The following is a 21,666-nucleotide window of genomic DNA, read 5'->3' as shown; positions in this document are numbered from 1 at the left end:
TGCCACCTTAAGCTGAAGCTCCTAGTGGTTTGTGACAATGTAGTGATCCTATGAAAACACTGAAAGTAAAAATGTGAACACTATTAGCAGAGAAGCAAACTGGGAGCGGATCAAACCAGGGCTGTGGCCTAGAGGTCAGCTGTTCACACTGGGGCCTGGAAGAGTAGGTTTGGGGTCCACTTCCTGCGTCTGCCCTGTATGGCTTCCTGTGTCACAGACTCCTGATTAGTTTCTAAGTTTAGAAGAGGGAAAAAAATCCATAAATGTCTGTCTGAAATCTGCCTGCATGGTTGATATTCATGTATGGAAAGGAAATGCAGGAGCATGTGACTCCAAATGTCATCATACCCTCAGACGTGGGATGTGGCAAGTCCTGAACAAGAGCAGGGGCCCCTCAGTGGTGTTTCCTGGGGACCAGACCCACACCCAGGGGTGACCCGCCCCTGGAGGTCTCACCTGGTGCATCTTCCAGTCCATACACCGTCAGAGGCCGGATGATTTTTATCCCTGGGGTATCCATGGGAACCAAGAGCACAGACTGCTGCCGGTGTCTTAGTGCATGTGGGTCTGTTTTTCCCATAAACACACAGAGTTGGCAACGAGGATCCAGGATGCCTGCCAGGAAAGGAGAGAGACAGACCCCATCATCTGACACCAGGGCCATCAAATCTCTACACACGTGGTCCTGGCCCAAGAAAGGCACAGTAAGGAAGCAGACAGAGCTCTTTAAGGCTCCATGTAATCAGATGAGCATCTGCAGACTGCTGACCAGAAATAAGAGCAAATTGGGTTTTGTCCCAGTGAGGAATGAATCCAACATCATAAGAGCAAGTTTTTAAAAGCATCACATAGAGTAGAAAATATAATTTAGAGACAAGAGGATGAAAACCGCTACTTGATCTCTGCCAGCTGGCTCGGCTCCCACAGGTGGTGCACACATAACGGCTCTGGGCCCGGGCCTTGGAATCAGGTGAACCTTTGACTCTGGCTTCTCTACTTGCTGGCTGGGGGCTCATACCCCAGGCAAGGGACCTAAGTCTGAGTGCGGTTTCCTCCTTTGCAAAATGGGGATGCTCATTCTTAATGTCCAGGGAGGTATGGGCTCCGGGAGGTAAGCTCCACGGCTACTTGTAGGGGCCCTGCAGAAGTAACACTGGACAATCCCTAAAAGTCAGGATTGTCATTAGCCCTTAGGATGTAACACACCTGATCGAGGAGCCAGGAAGCCACCAAGGAAGGGGAGCTGCCCAAAGCAGAATGAACAGCAGGAAGTGGAGAGATTCCTGGGGTCACATGTGCAGGGAGGCATCCGTCCATGTGTGGGCACCAGGGGACGTCCCTGCCCTGTGAAGCGCCACCTCTGAGAACAGTGTGCTCCACGGAGTACCCTCCTATTCTCCCAGCTGCCTCTGCTGGGGGCGCTAAGTGACAGAATCTCCTTTGTGTCAACTTGAAAAAGCAGAGGCTCCTCCCAGGCATTGAGAGACGCACTTAACAGCACAGACTCCCTGATGTGCATTTGAAAAGTGCATTTTAGGCCAAATACCTGTGATCCACCATTTGTGACCGTTTATGACATAGAAGCTGTCCTCCTCTCTGATGGAAGCCTCAATGTTGGTGGCATCTGAAGAGGCAACCTGAGTGGGGAGCATATTCCAGTCAGAGCCGCCAGCAGACAGCCTGTGTTCCCTGTGGGGCCGACAACAACAGGGCCAGGCAAGTAGGTGGCAGCCCAGGTGAGGTACCTGGGGCTCGGTCATAGCAAAACAGGAGCGGGCTTTCCCCTCCAGCAGAGGAATCAGCCAGCGAGCCTTCTGCGCTTCGGTGCCATACCTCACCAGCAGCTCCATGTTGCCCGTGTCAGGCGCAGAGCAGTTACATACCTGAGAAGGAAAAGGAGCGTGACCATGACTGTCATGTCCTCTTCTAAAAAAAACAGAGTCAAGCTCTGTCACCCAGGCTGGAGTATCGTGGCACGATCATGGCTCACTGCAGCCTCGACTTCCTCAGCTCAAGCCATCCTCCCGTGCCTCAGCTTCCCAAGCAGCTGAGACTACAGGTATGCACCACCACACCCGATTAATTTTTTATTTTTTTGTACATACAGAGTTCTCACTATGTTGCACACGCTGGTGTCGAACTCCTGGCCTCAAGTGATCCCCCACACTTCGGCCTCCAAAAGTACTGGGATTACAGGTGTGAGCCACCATGCCTGGCCTTCTCACATCAATATTTCAAGCTTCAAATTGGATGGGCATGGTGGCTCATGCCTGTAATCCCAGCACTTTGTGGGGCCAGGGTAGGTGGATCACCTGAGGTCAGGAGTTCGAGACCAGTCTGGCCAACATGGTAAAACCCTGTATCTACTAAAAATACAAAAATTAGCCAGGTGTGGTGGCACGTGCCTGTAGTCCCAGCTACTTGGGAAGCTGAGGCAGGAGAACCACTTGAACCCAGGAGGCAGGGGTTGCAGTGCGCCAAGATTTCGCCACTACACTCCAGCCTGGGTGACAGAGCGAGACTCCATCTCAAAAAAAAAAAATTCAAGTTCATGCCAGTGCTTCTGAATCTGGTTTATCTGTTTAGGATTGAGTTCTTATGAAGATCAGGATGTTCCCACACACTGAGGAAAACTTTAAAGAAGGTACCTCGGGGGCATACAGGGACGTGCCCATGAGCTCACACAGATGTGCATATTCCATATTGGTCAGTCCTGCTCCGTATTTTTTCTCGGGATCAGCCTCTAAGGGTAGGAAAAGGTTCCAAAGTCCTTCAGCTTTGGCTTTCTCCTATCATGGGGAAAATAAGTCAGGAAACCACAGTGGAAGATTTCATTTTATTTTGAACCGTGGAAAACAATGAAAGGGATTGGAGGAAACAAGGCAGACAACCAAACATGCACGTGTGCCCAAAAAAATGATATGAGGAGCTGGGCATGGTGGCTGTGCCTGTGGTCCCAGCTACACAGGAGGCTGAGGTGGGAGGATCACATGAGCCCAGGAGGTTGAGACTGCAGTGAGCTATGATCACACCACTGCACTCCACCCTGGGTGACAAAGCGAGACCCTGTCTCAAAAAAAAAAAAAAAAAAGAGAGAGAGATGGTGGCTCACGCCTGTAATCCCAGCACTTTCGGAGGCCGAGGCGGGCGGATCACAAGGTCAGGAGTTCAAGACCAGCCTGAACAACATGGTGAAACCCCATCTCCACTAAAAATACAAAAATTAGCTGGGCATGGTGGCATGTGCCTATAATCCCAGTTACTCGGGAGGCTGAGGCAGGAGAATCGCTTGAACCTGGGAGGCGGAAGTTGCACAGAGCAAGACTCCGTCTCAAAAAAAAAGAGAAAAAAAGAAAAGTAGATGATGATTGCATTATGCTCCTGAAGATCTCAAGTAATTTCAAAACTAACACAATCCAAGGTTCATGTGATAAGGAACAGCGGGTGTTTCTGTTTATCAGCTGAAGTGACAGCACTGGGAGACAACACAGAAACTCAGCTCACAGTGGATCTGGCCCTCTAGCTGTGATATTACGGGTTCTCTAGAGAGAGATTTATTAGCTGATACAGCACTGTTTCAAATTTACATAATTCAAATACCCATCAGATAGGCCTAACCTGCCCTGGCTTTCTAAGGCCAAGCATTCCACTGCCTGGGCTGTGCAGTCACACCTGAGCCATCTGCCTGTGACACAGGCACAGCAAGAGCAAGAGATGGAAACTGAGTCATGAAGAGCTGGCTCTTTCTGAGACGATGGAAGCAAAGATCATTCAACTCGGAGCTCCTGTATCTTCACTGCCTGGGATGGTTCAGGTGAGCCCAGTGGGGTCGGGGAGGGTATGCCATGGTATTGGGGTCTTACCACCTCACCATGGCTGCTTTACCTTGAGGTCTTCGATCAGTGGGGAGGGGCTCCACCTGGCTGCTGAGGCCTGGTGACTCTGCAGCTCTGGCTCTGCAGGGTACACACGTTGCTCCATGAAGTGCTTCAGCCGGTGATACAGCTCTCTGACAGGTGGAGAGAGGCTCTCTGGAGAGATAACCAGACCTCCCCTTGAGGTATGAGCTGGGGAAGCTTCTGGAACGGAGCTATAACTCCTGCTGCCTGTGGGGCACCACTGGGACTGGGGCCTGGCCCACGTGTGGTAGGACCTTGTTAACGGATTTGTGAAGGGCATCTCTTTGAAAACCCGGAACCCTTCTTTGACTGCGAAATCCCACGCCAGGTTAGACACAAATTCGGTCAGCTTTCCAGTTTGTTCCGCATATGTGGAGCTTGCTTGCCCTAAGCAGAATCAAAGAAAAACAGTGATTACTCCCACACAACCCATCATAGGGATGTTAACATGTGATGACACTGTCACTTCAGCAGCTATTGCCATTTGCTGAGCACTTGCTAAGTACCAAACACTGTGCTAAGAGCCACTATAGCTCACTGAATCCCCAAAGCAATACAACTGCTTTCACCTGCACTTTGCAGGCAAGAAAACTGAGTCTTAGAGAAGGAGGTGACTTGGACGAGCTGGAAGTTAGGGGGCTGGGGGCCAGAGTCCAACTTAGGTCTGCCTGCTCCCTGCTCTTGATCTCTGCTTTCCTAAAAGACTACATTTAATCAGTAACACCCCAGATCACCTCTGCCGTTGCCAGTGGGCTATAAGAAGTCCTGCATCCTAGACCACCCTTGCTACAAAATTGATAACAGCAATGCCACAACTGACTAAAGGAAGAGCCAATTTCTAGACACCACTGTCTCTGGAGGGAATCAACACCAGCATCACTCAGCTCACTATTTGGCTCTCACAGCATCTCTTTCTTCTTGTAAAATGTGCATCAAGACTTTTTTTACAAACACATTTTTCCCCATTAAAAAAAATTAAGGTGGCCAGGTGCGGCGGCTCACACCTGTAACCTCAGCACTTTGGGAGGCTGAGGTGGGCGGATCACTTGAGGTCGGGAGTTCAAGACCAGCCTGGCCAACATGGAGAAACCCCCATCTCTACTAAAAATACAAAAATTAGCCAGGCATGGTGGTGTGTGCCTGTAATCTCAGCTACTCAGGAGGCTAAGGCAGGAGAATCACTTGAACCTGGGAGGCAGAGGTTGCAGTGAGCCGAGATCGTGCCATTGCACTCCAGCCTGGGAGAGAGTGAGGCACCCATCTCAAAAAAATAAATAAATAAAAATAAAAAAATTAAGGAGTGGTGTACATACACCTCCTTAATGTAGAACTCTGCAAGTCTTAACAAATCCATAGTTGGGTAACTACCATTGCCATCAAGATACAGAATACTTTGGCCAGGCGCAATGGCTCACACCTGTAATCTCAGCACTTTGGAGGCTGAGGCGGGTGGATCACCGGAGGTCAGGAGTTTGAGACCAGCCTGGGCAACATGGTGAAACCTGTCTCTACTAAAAATACAAAAATTAGCCAGGCATGGTGGCACATGCCTGTAGTCCCAGCTACTTGGGAGCCTGAGGTAGGAGAATCACTTGAACCCGAGAGGCGGAGGTTGCCTGGGCAACAGAGCGAGACTCCATTTCAAAAAAAAAAAAAAAAAACCAGAATATTTCCATCATCTGGAAATTTCCCCAGTGTACTTTTGTACTCAACCCCTGCCCCCCTGATCCCCAGCACCCACTGATCTCTGCTCCTGTAGTCTGTCTCTTCCAGGATGTCCCATAAATACCTATGTCACTCAGCATGTGGCCTTTTCAGTATGGCCTCCATCACTCAGAGCCCTGCATCTGAGACACATCCAGATTGCTATGTGTACAATGTCTCCTCACAGTGAACTTTTTCACAGCCAGCTCTCCTGGATTACTTCTAGCACTTCCATGTCCCCAAGAGACTGTACCCAATAAATGGATAAACTGATAGTTCTAAAGAGACAGCCGTTTTCTTTTTTTAAATGATTTCATTTTAGGCTGGGTGCTTTGGCTCACGCCTGTAACCCCAGCACTTTGGGAGGCTGAGGCGGGTGGATTACTGGAGGTCAGGAGTTCGAGACCAGCCTGGGCAACATGGTGAAACCCTGTCTCTACTAAAAGTACAAAATTTAGCCAGGTGTGGTGATGCACGCCTGTAATCTTAGCTACCGGGGAGGCTGAGGCAGGAGAATCGCTTGAACCCAGGAGGTGGAGGTTGCCGTGGGCCGAGATCATGCCATTGCACTCCAGCCTGGGTGACAAGAGCAAAATTCTGTCTCAAAAAAATAAATATTTTATTTATTTTTAAATAAGAGATGGGGCCTTACTACGTTGCCCAAACTGGTCTCGAACTTCTGGCCTCAAACAATCCTCCTGTCTCAGTCTACCAAACTGCTGGGATTACAGGCATGAGCCACCATGTCCAGCTGAGACAGCCATTTTCATGCAGCTTTGGTGTTAAAGATAGTTTAAACTATTCCTTACAGAGTTAGGAACAAACTCAGAGCAAATTCTTTGCTACCCTGCAGAGAGTTAGCCTACTGGACCTCAATAGGTCTCTACTGAGGACCTTCTGGGTGCTAGGTATGAACCTAACCCAGGGAAGTCAGTCAGAAACCAGATAGCCCCTTCCCTGCAGACACACAGTGGGGGCTTATTCCTTATTCCTCGGACTGCACACAGCACATTGAAGGGAAAGATACTCCCTTATGTTCCTTATTATTCATAAGGATTTTCTTCTTCTAACAGAGTAAGAGGTGTATTCTTAATTTTCTTCTATTTGGTTGGCTCCCACTCTGAGACTGCTACTTTGTCTCTGAAAAAAGTTACTTGTATAAGCTTGGATTGATTTAGATCTATTGCTTCTGGTATATTTTCCAAATGTAGTTCCAGCAGAAGAGACCACATCACTGGTGTCCACTTAACTTGCAGTCATAAGCACTTTATAGAATTTCAGTGGCCATCTACCAGAAATCTAATTTCTGCACCCACTTATTAAGGAAGGAGAAGGACACATGGGCTGGGCAGGTACATACTGTTAATCTTCTGCTCACTGGGCTCTGGTCTCTCTCATCCCCTTCCCAATCTAATGCTGATTTGAAGTCTTTTGTAAATGACACCATAGAGAGAATATCTTGGAAACAGATACCCCTTCTCTAAGCTCCAGTTTTCCTGGCCAGTACCAAATATCTCAGCTGTTCAAACAAAAATGATTTTAAAGCTAACTGTAGAAGACAAATGTACAGAAGTAATATTTATGTTTGTATAGTTGGTTTTTTCCCCATTCATCATACGTTTTTATATTATTCTTTCAAAAAATGGATTTTGTTGTTTTTACGTGAGAAAACTAAGCCATTTCCTCAGTGTGTCTGGCTGGCTTCCCAGAGGGAGGGAAAGGAGTGCACAGTAAGATAAGAGGAATAAAGGCCTGAACAAACAGACATTTTTCTGTCTGGTGGCAAACAGGTGGGGTGTTTTAGCTCTGGGCCGAGAGAAACCAGAAGCCACAACGATGGCTCACAGGATCTTAAAAACATGTCAAAGGGCTTCCTGAGAGACAGGCTGAGGACACTCAGTGTGGAGACTCTAAAATGGGCAGTCTATTAAGCTTTCCCCAGGTCACTGGAGCAGAGCAGGGAGAAAACGTGGCAGCCGGCTAGGAAATATCAGAGGCGACCAGGACTATATCACCATAAGGACTTAGCAGCCATTCTGTTTAAGTAAATATTTCTGGTTAGTGTTTATTGGAAAACTATAAAAAAAATAGGAAATAGTGGCTTACAGCTGATAGTGTATTTTCCTAAAAGAGGGAAAATATTGTTTCCAGAAATTCCTGCTTCCAGCATCCCCTGCTTATCAGACCAGGTACAGTTAAACTAGAAATTCTCTGGGTACTGATTTTTCTCCGGGCAGTTTTTCTCATGACTGTGTATCTCCAGGACCACCTAGCACAGTGCTGGCTTTTAGTAGAGGCTCATATACTTGGAAATGAATGATCAATTCCCCTACTGCAACTGCTTCTCTCAGAAGACTCTGGCAACCTGGCTGAGAACACAGGCTGCCAGCAAGCTTGGGGTGTCACTGACTGCAAAGCTAAACACTCCATCAGCACTAGCAAATCCCATGATGAATTCCTTTCTCCTTCTTTCTCCTTGCCTTTTGTTTTTAAGTTTTGCTTTTGGAAAATTTCTTTTTCTTTTCTTTTTTTTTTTTTTTGAGATGGAGTCTCGCTCTGTCACCAGGCTGGAGTGAACAGTGGCGCAATCTCGGCTCACTGCAACCTCTGACTCCCTGGTTCAAGCTATTCATCTGCCTCAGCCTCCCTAGTAGCTGGGATTACAGGCACCTAGTAGCTGGGATTACAGGCACACACCACCAAGCCCAGCTAATTTTTGTATTTTTAGTAGAGACGGGGTTTCATCATGTTGGCCAGGATGGTCTTGATCTCCTGACCTCGTGATCCCCCCACCTCGGCCTCTCAAAGTGCTGGGATTACAGGCATGAGCCACTGCACCCGGCCTTTTTTTTTTTTTTTTTTTTTTTTTGAGATGGAGTCTTGCTCTGTCACCCAGGCTGGAGTGTAGTGGCACGATCTCTGCTCACTGCAACCTCTGCCTCCCGGGTTCAAGTGATTCTCCTGCCTCAGCCTCCCATGTAGCTGGGATTATAGGCGGCATCACCACACCCGGGCAATTTTTTTATTTTTAGTGGAGACGGGGTTTCACCATGTTGGCCAGGGGTCTCAAACTCCCGACCTCAGGTGATCCACCTACTTCGGCCTCCCAATGTGCTAGGATTACCGGCGTGAGCCATCATGACTGGCCTCCTTTTGGAAAATTTCAAAGACACACAGGAGTAGAGAGGAGAGAATAACAAGCCTACGGGTTCTACTGCTCGCCTTCCGCAATGATCGATGCCGGCCCAGTCTGGTTTCATTCCCTGCCATCCCCACTCCCACTGTCCTGGATTTTTTGGAGTAAATCCCAAATATCTCATCTAGGATTCTTTCAAAACTCTAAAAACAAGTACTTTTTTAAAAACCCACAATACTATTATCACCCTTAAAAAATCGTTAACTGTTAACTTCTTCATATCATTGACTATCCACTCAGAATTCAAGTTTCAGTGACTATCATCAAATTTTTTTCCAAATAATTCGTTCAAGAAAGGATCCAAATAAGGTCCCAACACTGTAACTGGCTAACGTATCTTTTAAGTCTCTCCCCGCTCCCCTCACCTTTTTTTTTTCTGAGACAGTCTCACTTTGTTGCCCAGGCTAGACTGCAGTGATGCAATCATGGCTAGCCACAACCTCTGCCTCCTGGGTTCAAGCAATTCTCCTATCTCAGCCTCCCGAGTAGCTGGGATTACAGGTGCCCGCCACCAGGCCTGGCTAATTTTTATATTTTTTAGTAGAGACAGGGTTTCCCCATGTTGGCCAGGCTGGTCTCAAACTCCTGACCTCAGGTGATCCACCCACCTCGGTTTCCCACAGTGCTGGGATTACAGGCGTGAGCCACCACGCCCAGCCTGATGTTTCTTTTAAGTCTCTCTCAATCTACAGGTTCCTTTTTCACCCTTTTCCTCCCCTTGAAATGTAAGTGTTTGAAGAAATTGAGTTGTTTGCCCTGTGATGTTTTCCAGAATCTGGATTTTGTGAGTGCTGTGCCCAGGGTGCTGCTGAACATGTCCCTCTGAACCCTGTGTTTCCCATGAGTTGGCAGCTAGCACTGGAGACCTGGGCAGAGTCGGTGTGACTTTTGAGGGAAGCATCAGGAGGTATATAATGTCTGGCTGTCTGTCTCTCAGTGGTGTTGGCTTTCATTGAAGCTTATTGCCCACATCCATTAATGCATTAGGAGTTGCAAATTGGTGATATGCAAATTCTATATTATTCTGTCCAGGATACTTATCTAGAGAGAAACATTCCCTCATTGATTATTTGGATAGCCTACAGTATCATTTGTACAGGAAAGACAGGACAAATGCTTGATTCCCTACCCCCCCACTCCATTTTCCAATTTTCAGAATAATAAGTTGCTTTCCTGGCAACCTCTGAGGTCATCAATGAGACTTTGTCTCTTTGTTTTTGTATCACTACTCATGGACTTATTTATTTAATTTTTATTTTTGGGGGGACAGTGTCTTGCTCAGTCACCCAGGCTGCAGTGCACAGGCACGATCTCAGCTCACTGCAACCTCTGCCCCCTGGGTTCAAGTGATTCTCTCTCCTGCCTCAGTCCCCTGAGTAGCTGGGATTTTAGGCGCCCGCCATCACACCTGGCTAATTTTTGTATTTTTAGTAGAGATGTGGTTTCACCATGTTGGCCAGGCTGGTCTTGAATCCCTAACCTCAAGTGATCTGCTCACCTTGGCCTCCCAAAGTGCTGGGATTACAGGCCTGAGCCACCATGCCCGGCTACTACTCATGGATTTAAACATACCTGATGCGTTTCATCCATTTCAGCTATCATCCTTGGTGATGCCCAAAGTTTCCTATTGTTAGCAAGTGGAGCCTGTTCAGGTTGGCTCCCAAGTCTTTTTTTTTTTTTTTTGAGACAGAGTCTCATTCTTGTCGCCCAGGCTGGAGTGTAGTGGCACGATCTTGGCTCACTGCAACCTCCCCGTCCCAGGTTCAAGTGAGTCTCCTGCCTCAGTCTCCCAAGTAGCTGGGATTACAGGCACCCGCCACCATGCCCGGCTAATTTTTGTATTTTTAGTAGAGACACAGTTTCACCATGTTGGGTAGGCTGGATAGACAAGATGAACCTGGAACATTTTGTCATACTAGCGAGCAAGGAAGTTGTCAAAGACCACAGGGGTTTTACCTAAAGACTTGGGGACTGGCCGGGCTCAGTGGCTCATGCCTGTAATCCCAGCACTTTGGGAGGCCGAGGTGGATGGATCATCTGAGGTCAGGAGTTCGAAACCAGCCTGGTCAACATGGCAAAACCCCATCTCTACTAAAAACAAACAAAAAAATGACCGGGGTATGGTGGCATGTGCCTATAATCCCAGCTTCTTGGGAGGCTGAAGCATGAGAATTGCGAGCTGGTGAGGTGGAGGTTGCAGTGAGCCAAGATCGCACCACTGCACTCCAGCCTGGGCGACAGAGTGAGAAACTGTCTCAACACACACACACACACACACACACACACACACACACACACCAAGAAATCTGCCTCATATAGTTGTTAAATATGCAAATGGTCACACACATATTTCACAGAAATTCTTAAGCTTACAAAATTTTAAAATCAAAGTACCGAAAAATACACATAGGATGATCACATTTGTGTAAAAGTAGGAGGAGAGAGAGAAGACAGATAAACAGAAAAACTGGAGGGCCCAGGAAACTCTTAATAGTAACATTTATCTTTGAGGAATGGTGTTGAAAAGGGTGAGATACAATTTTACATAATTCTATATGACCAAATTTTGATCATGTGCATGAATGCTTTAACTGGAAAAATTTCTTTGTGCATTACTTTAATAATTAAAAAACAAGTTTAAATATTGTAAAGAGGCTGGGCATGGTGGCTCACACCTGTAATCCCAGCACTTTGGGAGGCCAAGGCAGACGGATCACTTGAGGCCCGGAGTTCGAGACCAGCTTGGCCAACATGGTGAAACTTCATCTCTACTAAAAATACAAAAAAAAATTAGCCAGGCGTGGTGGTGCAGGCCTGTAGTCCCAGCTACCCTGGAGGCTGAGGCAGGAGAATCGCTTGAACCCAGAAGGTAGAGATTACAGTGAGCCAGGATCGAACCACTGGACTCCAGCCAGGGTGACAAAGCAAGACCCTGTCTCAAAAACAAATAATAAATAAATAAATATTGTAAAGAAAATATTTATGGACAAATGGTTAGATTAACTGAACCTCAGAGAATCCTGGCCAAACCGGTCTCTCCAAAGCCTCTGTGGCCCTGAGAGGGTTTCCAGGTGGAGGCACGGTCCTTGCTGTGAGTCACCCAGCAGTGGCTCTTCAGGGCAGCCATCCCATTACCTGTGAGTGATCGCTTGTAGACTCCCTGTAGGATTGCAGCCACACGGAAAAAGGAAAAAGCCATATAGAAGTTCCAGTTCTCAGTGGGAGGGAGCCCCATTTGGAGACAGTACATCCTAAAATACTCCTCTGCAGCAGGGATTCCCAGCTGTGTCAAGTCACAGTCATTAATACCTGCGAGAAAGACAGAGCCATTCATGGGTAGTCACTGACGTGACACGCCCCTGTGGCTGGCAAATATTTAAATTCTGAAAATCGCCATGTCCCTTGCAAATTAGTTTCACGACCAGTTCCATGGGTTAGCTTATTCCTGCATTGGCTCTTGCTCCTTTAGATGGCTGGGGATCCAGGCATGAAGTCATTATTCACAAATTGGCTCTTACAGGTTTCAGACTCGATTGGCAGTAAAGGAAGGAATGGGAGCTTCCAATTCCATCTGGCCACAGTTAAGGGTGGATGCATATTATCTTCAACGAGTCATTTGATCAAAAATGATGTGGAAAGAGTGATCTCAGGTCGAGCACAGTGGCTCATGCCTGTAATCCCAGCACTTTGGGAGGCCGAGTTAGGTGGATCACCTGAGGTCAGGAGTTCAAGACCGGCCTGACCAATATGGTGAAACCCTGTCTCTACTAAAAATACAAAAATTAGCCAGGCATGGTGGCGTGCACCTGTAATCCCAGCTACCTGGGAGGGAGGCTGAGACAGGAGAATTGCATGAATCCAGGAGGCAGAGGTTGCAATGAGCTGAGATCACGCCACTGCACTCCAGCCTGGGTGACAGAGCAAGACTCCATCTCAAAAAAAAAAAAAAAACAAAAAACAAAAAAACAAAAAACAATTGGCTGGGTGCAGTGGCTCATGCCTCTAATCCCAGCACTTTAGGAGGCCGAGGAGGGCAGATTATTTGAGGTCAGGAGGTCGACACCAGCCTGGCCAACATGGTGAAAACCCTGTCTCTACTAAAAATATAAAAATTAGCCAGACATTGTGGCACACGCCTGTAATCCCAGCTACTCAGGAGGCCGAGGCCGGAGAATCGCTTGAACCCGGGAGGCAGAGGTTGCAGTGAGCCGAGATTGCGCCACTGTGGTCCAGCCTGGGCGACAGAGTGAGACTCCATCTCAAAAATAAATAAAACGAGTGACAGAGGGAGACTCCATCTCAAAAATAAATAAACAAATAAATATAAAAATAAAAAGATCTCACCAAATTATGAAAATGATAATTATAGCAAATAAAATAATTTCACGGGCCAGGCACAGTGGCTCACGCCTGTAATCCTAGCACTTTGGGAGGCCGAGGAGGGCGGATCATGAGGTCAGGAGATCGAGACCATCCTGGCTAACACGGTGAAACCCCATGTCTACTACAAAAACAAAAATTTAGCCGGGTGTGGTGGTGGGTGCCTGTAGTCCCAGCTACTTAGGAGGCTGAGGCAGGAGAATGGTGTGAACCTGGGAGGTGGAGCTTGCAGTGAGCTGAGATCGCGCCACTGCACTCTAGCCTGGGCAACAGAGCGAGACTCCGTCTAAAAAAAAAAAAAAAATTCACTTATTTCCTCCAGTTGTGACATTTTCATGATTTAGAAGCATGTAATATATTCCATTCCTAGGTATTAATCTTAGGAGTATACCTTATATGTAGGCAAATATATTACTACAAGGATGTTCACTGCCTTTTTTTCATGGAAGTAGGGGAAGTAATACTAAAAAATTGGAAACAAATTAAATATCTAAATAGGAATTAACCCAAATGTCTTCCCTTAATGCTTTTTTTTTTTTTTTTTTTTGAGATGGAGTCTCGCTCTGTTGCCTAGGCTCGAGTGCAGTGGCACCATCTCAGCTCATTGCAAGCTCCGCCTCCTGGGTTCACACCATTCTCCTGCCTCAGCCTCCTGAGTAGCTGGGACTACAGGTGCCCACCACCACGTCCAGCTAATTTTTTTGTATTTTTAGTAGAGACGGGGTTTCACCGTGTTAGCCAGGATGGTCTCGATCTCCTGACCTCGTGATCCGCCCGTCTTGGCCTCCCAAAGTGCTGGGATTACAGGCGTGGGCCACCGCGCCCGGCTGTCTTCCCTTAATTCTATACAATAAAATTATATGCTCTCATTAAAAATTATGCTATAGAAGAAATACTTAATGTCATGAAAACATGTCTACAGTATACAATGAAGTGAAAAAAAGCATGTCATTAGATCATGTTACATTTTTGTTTTGTTTTAGGAAATGTACATATACACACAGAAGAAAAGATGACATGGATAGATACTGAAATGTCAGCAAATGGTTATCTCTGGGACTACTAATGATTTTAACTGTTTTGTTGTTGTTGCTATCTGTTGGCTCTAGTATTTTCACAATAAATGTGGTTTGTTTTTGTTTTTTTTGAGATGGAGTCTCGCCCTGTTGCCCAGGCTGGAGTGCAATGGCATGATCTCAGCTGACTGCAACCTCTGCCTCCCAGGTTCAAACAATTCTCCTGCCTCAGCCTCCCGAGTAGCTGGGGTTACAGGCACACGCCACCACGTCCAGCTAATTTTGTATTTTTAGTAGAGACAGGGTTCACCATGTTGGCCAGGCTGGTCTGGAACTCCTGACCTTGTGATCCACCCGCCTTGGCCTCCCAAAGTGCTGGGATTACAGGCATGAGACACCACACCCAGCCACAATGAATGTGTTTTTAATTTAAAACCCTAAATAGAAGTTAGCTGTGTAAAAGCATAAGCGGTACCTATACAGGCATACTTTTCACTTAAAACACATCCTTTATCCACTTTCCCGTAAATGTGACAGGACTGCATTCCAGTTATGTTTCCCACCAGAACCACCAGGACCTCACTTTCACTTCCCCAGCCCAATCACGGACTACTTCAGCTGAGTTTGCTCCCAAATGCTTTGAGAACTGGCTTGCTCCCCCACTATCCTCCAGCAGCAGTTCCTACCTCTCAGCACGGGAAAACTGGACGGCAGGTAATGAGCCAGGCAGCTGTAGGCCACATCGGCAAGGGGGTCGCCCAAGGTAGAAAGTTCCCAGTCAAGGACAGCAAGCACCTCTGGCTCTTCTGGATGAAACACCAGGTTGTCGAGCCTGAAAAGTCGCAGGAGGAATAGAGACAGCACTAAGAAAACTGCCGGCTAGGGTGGATTCTGCGTGGTCTGTTTGCCCTTCAGGCTTGGCTCCCCACCCTCCCATCCCCTCTGTGCCCGGGTGCCTGAGCTCCCTGGGCTGTGTGCTCCAAAGGCTCCCTTGCCCTCTGGCTTCCAGCTGGACTCAGCCAATCAAAAGCAGGAGATGGGAAGGGGCCTGGTTATTTATTTCCCCAGCTCCTTCTCTGCAGCCTTCCCCAGAGAGCTAGCCTCTCTGGGTTCAGGGAATTACTCCCTCCCTGTGATGGTTTTAAAACAGATCTGTAAATCCTTTGACACTCCTCCCACAAAAGGTAGAGTCTAATGCTTGGCCCAGTGAAGCATCTTGCTTCTAACAGATATAAGACACGTGGAAGTGATGCTGAGGGATTCCTGAAACTAGACTAGGTCAGAAAACGTGATACAGCTTCTGCCCAGCCCTCTGTCTCTTGAAACACACTATTTTGGAGCCCTGAGCCCCCAGGTAAGAAGTCCAGGGCTGAGAGCAATGGTTCATGCCTGTAATCCCCACATTTTCGGAGGACTGCTTAAGCTCAGGAGTTCAAGACCAGCCCGGGCAACATAACAAGATCCTATCTCTACAAAAAAAATTTAAAAATTAGCTGAGCGTGGTAGTGCACGCCCGTAGTCCCAGCTACTCAGGAGGCTAAGGTGGGAGCATCACTGAGCCCAGGAGTTGGTGGCTGCAGTGAGTTATGTTCCAGCCTATGAATTGCCACTACACTCCAGCCTGGGTGACAGTGCAAGATCCTGTCTCAAAAAAAAAAAGTCCAGTTACCCAGAAGTTGCCATGCTGGAGAGACCATGTGGGAACCACAAAGAGACAGAAAGAGAGGCCCAAGGAGCCCGGCTGTTCATATCTTCTCTGCCCAGGGCCAGCATGCTAGCAAGTCTTCAGAAGATTCAGCCCCACCCGACAGCCGCCCTACTTTGAAATAAGCTGTCCTGTCCCCAGACTGCAAAGATTCATAAGCAAAATGACTGCTGTCGTTGTTGACAGCCACTCAGTTCTGACAAAGTTTGTTGTGGAGTAGCAATAACCACAGCACATGCTTGCCCTGTCAGACTGACCCCTCACTGTTACCGGCCCCGGGACTCCATGCTGTTCTTCAGCGGTTCCTCTAAACCACGCTATAATGAACTAAATAACCCTATATTGAACTCTCCCCAGATAGCCTCTTTCATGCTTTCTGTTTCCTGCCAGGGCTGTCTGTAATGCATGCTTTATTTAAAAGAAAAAGTAAACATCAAGCATGCAGAAAAATACAGAGAATGACATAATGACAGAACTCATGTGTCCATCTTCCAGATTTAACAGATATTGTACCTGCTTTTTTGTTACATTTGCTTCAGATTTTTAAAAAATGAGATTTACTGCTACCCTGAAGTTGGTACATATCAGTCTCAGACATTTCTATATTTCTCTTATCTATACCTGTACCTATATACTACATATAGTGTTCTTTCAATTATTTTTAAATTTTCATAAATGATATATTACCCTTTTGAAACTTTTTTCTACTTCGATTATCTTTTTTGAGACTTATGACTTATGTACAGCAAATTGGTTTATTTTACTCACTAAATAGAATTCCAACATATGGCCAAACTACACTTTATTTATCATGTATTATAATTACAAGCATGACCAAAACAAACATCTTCGCCTGAGTCTCTTGGTGCAAAGCTGCAGCAGATGCTTCTTTACAAGAAACGATGGGTTGTAGCATATTCCCATCTTCCATGTTACTGCCCATTACTTTTCTTTTTTTGTTGTTTTTTGAGATGGAGTCTCACTCTGTCACCCAGGCTGGAGTGCAGTGGTGCGGTCTTGGCTCACTGCAACCTCTGCCTCCCGGGTTCAAGTGATTCTCCTGCCTCACCCTCCCGAGTAGCTGGGATTACAGGGGCACCACCACACTCGGGTAATTTTTATATTTTTAGTAGACATGGGATTTTGGCATGTTGGCCAGGCTGGTCTTGAACTCCTGACCTCAAGTGATCTGCCTGCTTTGGCCTCCCAAAGTGCTGGGATTACACGCGTGAGTCACCATGCCTGGTCACTGCCTACTACTTTTCAAAGTAGCTGCAGCAGTTTATGCTCCCACCACCGCTGATTCACTCCACTAGCAAGAAATGTTCTTCCATCCATCAAAAGACAGAACTATCTCTGACTGTGTTGATCAATAAGCAGCAGCACGCTCTCTAAAATCAGAGGATGCCTTTCCTGGAGGCAACATCCTAAATGATCATCATACTTCACTATAGCTAGGGGAGGGGGTGCTCAGACTGCACTGGATATCTCCTGCCTGCTGTATACTTGATCACATTCGTGGATTGTTGAGGTGCCAAGAGAAGCAAAGACAAGGTCCACGGAGCAGCTGTTGTGGGCTGGTGACACAAAGGCCACCTGAGGTCTTCCCCGCCAAAGGAAATACATGGCAATGGCTGGCAAGGAAAGTGTTGTCAGGCAAGTGCTCTAGAATCCCAAGTGGAGAAAGAAGATGGAGGAGGGGGTCAAATGCAGCCCAACTGCATGCCAAGTTCAAGGCAGTGTGGGGGAAGCACTTGGCCCCGTCAGTCTCTGATGCAGAAGCAGGTTCCTCAAGCTCCCGTGATGACCACATGACAAAGAAAGCTCAGCTGTCCACTCTCAGACCCAGGGGGATCCCCAAAGGTGGCTGGCTAACGGAAGAAGCTGGGAGCGAGGGACACCGGTCAAGCCAATGAAGAGAGGCCAATCAAATTTGGAAGGCAAAGAAATGTCTTTAAGGCTGGGCATGGTGGCTCATGCCTATAATCCCAGCACTCTGGGAGGCCAAAGTGGGCAGATCACTTGAGGGCAGGAGTTTGAGACCAGCCTGATCAACATGATGAAACCCCATCTCACATTTTTGTATTACTAAAAATGTATTGTATTTTTGGATTACCAAAAATACAAAAGTTAGCCACACATGGTGGTGCACACCTGTAATCCCAGCTGCTCGGGAGGCTGGGGCGGGAGAATTGCTTGAACCCAGGAGGTGGGGTAGGCAGTGAGCTGAGATCACGCCACTGCACTCCAGCCTGGGCGACTGAGTGAGACGATGTCTAAAAAAAAAAAAAAGAAACAGAAATGTCTTTAAAATTAGCCTTCACTGTCTAGCCTTGTTTAATAAAAGGCCTGAGTCCCCAGATGGGCGAGAAGACAAGCCAAATAAGGCATGCTTGCATCAAAAGCAGGTCTCCAGGTGCTGCGAAGCAGAAAACACTATAAACACTACCCTATAAAAGTACCTAATGGGCAGTTTTCACAGCAAGAGATGATAAGATAAAGCTAGACACTGCCACCAGACGCCAGGCATACTGAAGTTCCCATTTTAGCCGTGCTACAGACTCATCACATACCCCCAGAGACCCTGTCACTCTCTTTCAATCCTTTCACTACACCCAGTGAGAATGTCCATCCCCAGGCCTCTTGGGAGGTGAGTGGCACCCTCGCTCTGCCTTACTTTCAGATGAGATCGGGCCTGTTCAGGGTGGTATGGCCATAGACTCTGCCTTACTTTCAAACAGTGGGTCTCAACAGAGGAATGCTGCCCTCCCTGGGAACACTGGACCAGGTCTGCGAAGATTTTTGGTTGTCACACTCTGTGGGGAGGGGTGCTACTGTCATCGAGTGGGTTGAGGCCAGGGATGATGCCTGACATCCTGCAATGCACAGTAGCTCCCACCACAAAAACTTATCCAATTCAACATGTCACAGTGCCAGAGCTGAGAAACCCTGCCTGAAAAGGCCACACACAGACAGGTGCTTTGTAATAGGAATAATTCCCAGCTGTAAATTGCACCAAGACCAATTGCTCAATTCCCCCTTGGAGCATCCTTGCTGTCATTTTTCAGCTCTCCCTGCCACCACATCTACCTGAAGTCCCCGTGCACCACTGTGGTCCTCTGCTGACGGGGAAGATGGAGGGGCAGCCATTCGATCAGCCTCTCCATGGCTGGGATGGTGCTAGTTTCGGAAGCTCGATACTGCTTAACCCAGGTTCGTACCTGGCGTGGAATATAGTCCCCTGCGGGAAACAGGATTAGAACTTGGTGTGCAATTTCAGCAACCTCTGAAAGTAGTGGAAAAAAAAACCAGTGCAGTGAAACCCTTTGTCATGCTCTGCACTGGGTGGTGCAGTGTCTTTGAACACGTTCCTATGACTGGAGAATTTCCCACATGATGCTCCTGCTGCCCCAAGGTGGAAGTCACCAGCTCTTTGGCTGGATTAGTGTGGTCTGGGTGCTGTTCCTAGCTGTATGGTCTCCAAGAATGATCTCTGGTCCTCTTAAAGACCTTGTGGCCGGGCATGGTGGCTCACACCTGTAATCCCAGCACTTTGGGAGGCCAACGCAGGCAGGAGGTCAGGAGTTCGAGACTGGCCTGTCCAACATGGCGAAAGCACATCTCTACTGAAAAATACAAAAATTAGCCAGGTGTGGTGGTGGGTGCCTGTGATCCCAGCTACTTGGGAGGCTGAGGCAGGAAAATCGCTTGAACCTGGGAGGCGGAGGTTGAAGTGAGCCGAGATTGTGCCATTGCACTCCGGCCTGGGTGACAAGAGCAAAACTCCATCTCAAAAAAAAAGATCTTCTGTGTTTCCTAATAGCCTTTCATAAATCACTTTTTGGCTAAACAACAGTGGTTAGCTGAGCACATGAACCCTGGAGCCAGACTGCCAGGCTATGAAACCCAGCTCTGTTGTTCTCTAGCTCTGTGATCTCAGGCAGGTTACTTAACATCTCTATGCTTTAGTTTCCTCATCTTGAGATGGTCCTCATAGAGCTGTTGGAAGAATAAAATATGTAAAGCCCTTAGAACTATTCTTGGCATGTGGTAAGAACTACATGAGGGCTGGCTGCAGAGGCTCATGCCTGTAATCCCAACACTTTGGGAGGCCAAATCACTTGAGTGCAGGAGTTTGGGTAGAGCCTGGGCAACGTGGCAAAAACCTGTCTCTGCTAAAAATACAAAAATTAGCTGGGCATGGTGGTGCGTACCTGTAGTCCCAGCTACTCAAGAGGGAGAGGCGGGAGGATTGCTTGAGCCCAAGAGGTTGAGGCTGCAGTGAGCCGAGATCACACCACTACACTCCAGTGTGGGCGACAGAGAGAGACCCTGTCTCAAAAAACAAACAAACAAAAAAACTATCCCTGTTGAAACTGGACACGGTGGCACATGCCCAGAGTCCCAACTACTTGGGAGGCTGAGACAGGAGGATGGCTTGAGCCCAGAAGTTTGAGACCAGCCTGGGCAACACAGTGAGACCCCCATCTCAAAAAATACATATATTCCTGTTGAAAAGAATATTTAGGGGAAAGGGTAAAAAACGGAGAAAAATACATTTTAAATACCTATGGTCAGTATCAGAAAAAAAATTTAAATAGTCTAGTGAGATAAAAGTTGCAGGGAATTGGATAGCAGAATATTTAAGGGAAAAAAAGAAAAAATGAAAAAAAAAGTTGCAGGGAAGAAAGACTGTGTAGTTCATAAAGGGATTTATTGAAGGCCCAAATGCCTAAGTCAGCAACACCTCCATTAAAACTAAACTGGATTTCCAAGGAAGAAGCTAAGTCTGCCTTACGCTTGGTGTGCTAATACTCAAAACGACCCAAAACGATTCAGATCCTAAAAGCAGAAGCACTAGTGATGAAACAACCAGCATGGGAGACGTGGCCTCCTGCTCACCTTGCTTCCCATAGTCTTCAAGTCCCACAGCCTGCAGATCCACACTGTGAATTTTGCACAGGACTGTGTTCATGGCAGTGTATATGGCTCGCCTGTGGCTGGGCTCCAAGCCTGGCAGGGAAGGGTCTTTGTAGATGAGACCTGGGCAGTACTCCATCACATAGAAGGGGGTGCCAATGACACTGGGAGGAACACAGAAGGGGTTTCAGGGATCAGAGTCATAATGTGGCAGGCTGTTAGTCATGACCCTATTCTTTGTCACTTTCCCTGGGTATACAGGTTGAGAGCTGGTGAAGAGTTCAGACCCAGAGCACTGGATACTTCCTTTTTCCTTTCACATAAGCACAGTGCATTAGAAGTATCCTCTCTTGCAATGGATCGATCCACATACATGCACACACACATATACATACACACGTGCACACACACACATGCACACCCATCTATGCTTCTTGGACAGCATGCTTTTCTCTTCTCCCTGGTTCATTTGTGTAAGCCACAGGAATGGATTCAAAGTGTAATAATGTAGCAAGCAGCAAGGCTCAGAGAAGGACCTCTGGAGTCACACCGAACCAGGTTTTTATTATTTATTTATTTATTTATTTTTTGAGACGGAGTCTCGCTGTGTCGCCCAGGCTAGAGTGCAGTGGCGCTATCTTGGCTCACTGCAAGCTCCGCCTCCCAGGTTCATACCATTCTCCTGCCTCAGCCTCCTGAGTAGCTGGGACTACAGGCACCCGCCACCACGCCCGGCTAATTTTTTGTATTTTTAGTAGAGACAGGATTTCACCGTGTTAGCCAGGATGGTCTTGATCTCCTGAACTCGTGATCCGCCCGCCTTGGCCTCCCAAAGTGGTGGGATTA

General features: G+C 47.4%; 1 protein-coding gene across 27 annotated transcripts in view; it reads right to left on the bottom strand.

Annotated features, from left to right (window-relative positions):
* The window catches only part of ACAD10 (acyl-CoA dehydrogenase family member 10), a 70,351-nt gene that overhangs the window by 8,156 nt on the left and 40,529 nt on the right, over positions 1-21,666 (bottom strand). For 10 of the 27 annotated variants that reach the window (XR_001708292.4, XR_010147778.1, XM_063784965.1 and 7 more), the window contains 9 exons: positions 20,803-20,984; positions 18,991-19,141; positions 14,882-15,027; positions 11,935-12,108; positions 3,886-4,286; positions 2,649-2,789; positions 1,746-1,883; positions 1,547-1,637; positions 457-615 (listed from right to left, as the gene is read on the bottom strand). Coding sequence is in view for 25 of the 27 variants with exons in the window: in XM_063784965.1 (XP_063641035.1) it covers positions 457-615; positions 1,547-1,637; positions 1,746-1,883; positions 2,649-2,789; positions 3,886-4,286; positions 11,935-12,108; positions 14,882-15,027; positions 18,991-19,141; positions 20,803-20,984 (1,583 nt within the window). In the remaining 2 variants the exon portion in view is untranslated. Of the gene's footprint in view, positions 1-6; positions 60-456; positions 616-1,546; positions 1,638-1,745; positions 1,884-2,648; positions 2,790-3,885; positions 4,287-11,934; positions 12,109-14,881; positions 15,028-18,990; positions 19,142-20,802; positions 20,985-21,666 lie in introns of all 27 variants that reach the window. The other 17 variants (XM_016924254.4, XM_054663586.2, XM_063784980.1 and 14 more) reach the window with 5 other exon arrangements.

Source organism: Pan troglodytes, chromosome 10 (assembly GCF_028858775.2).
Source record: "Pan troglodytes isolate AG18354 chromosome 10, NHGRI_mPanTro3-v2.0_pri, whole genome shotgun sequence".
Classification (NCBI taxonomy): domain Eukaryota; kingdom Metazoa; phylum Chordata; class Mammalia; order Primates; family Hominidae; genus Pan; species Pan troglodytes.
This window is presented reverse-complemented; position numbering and strand designations above follow the sequence as displayed.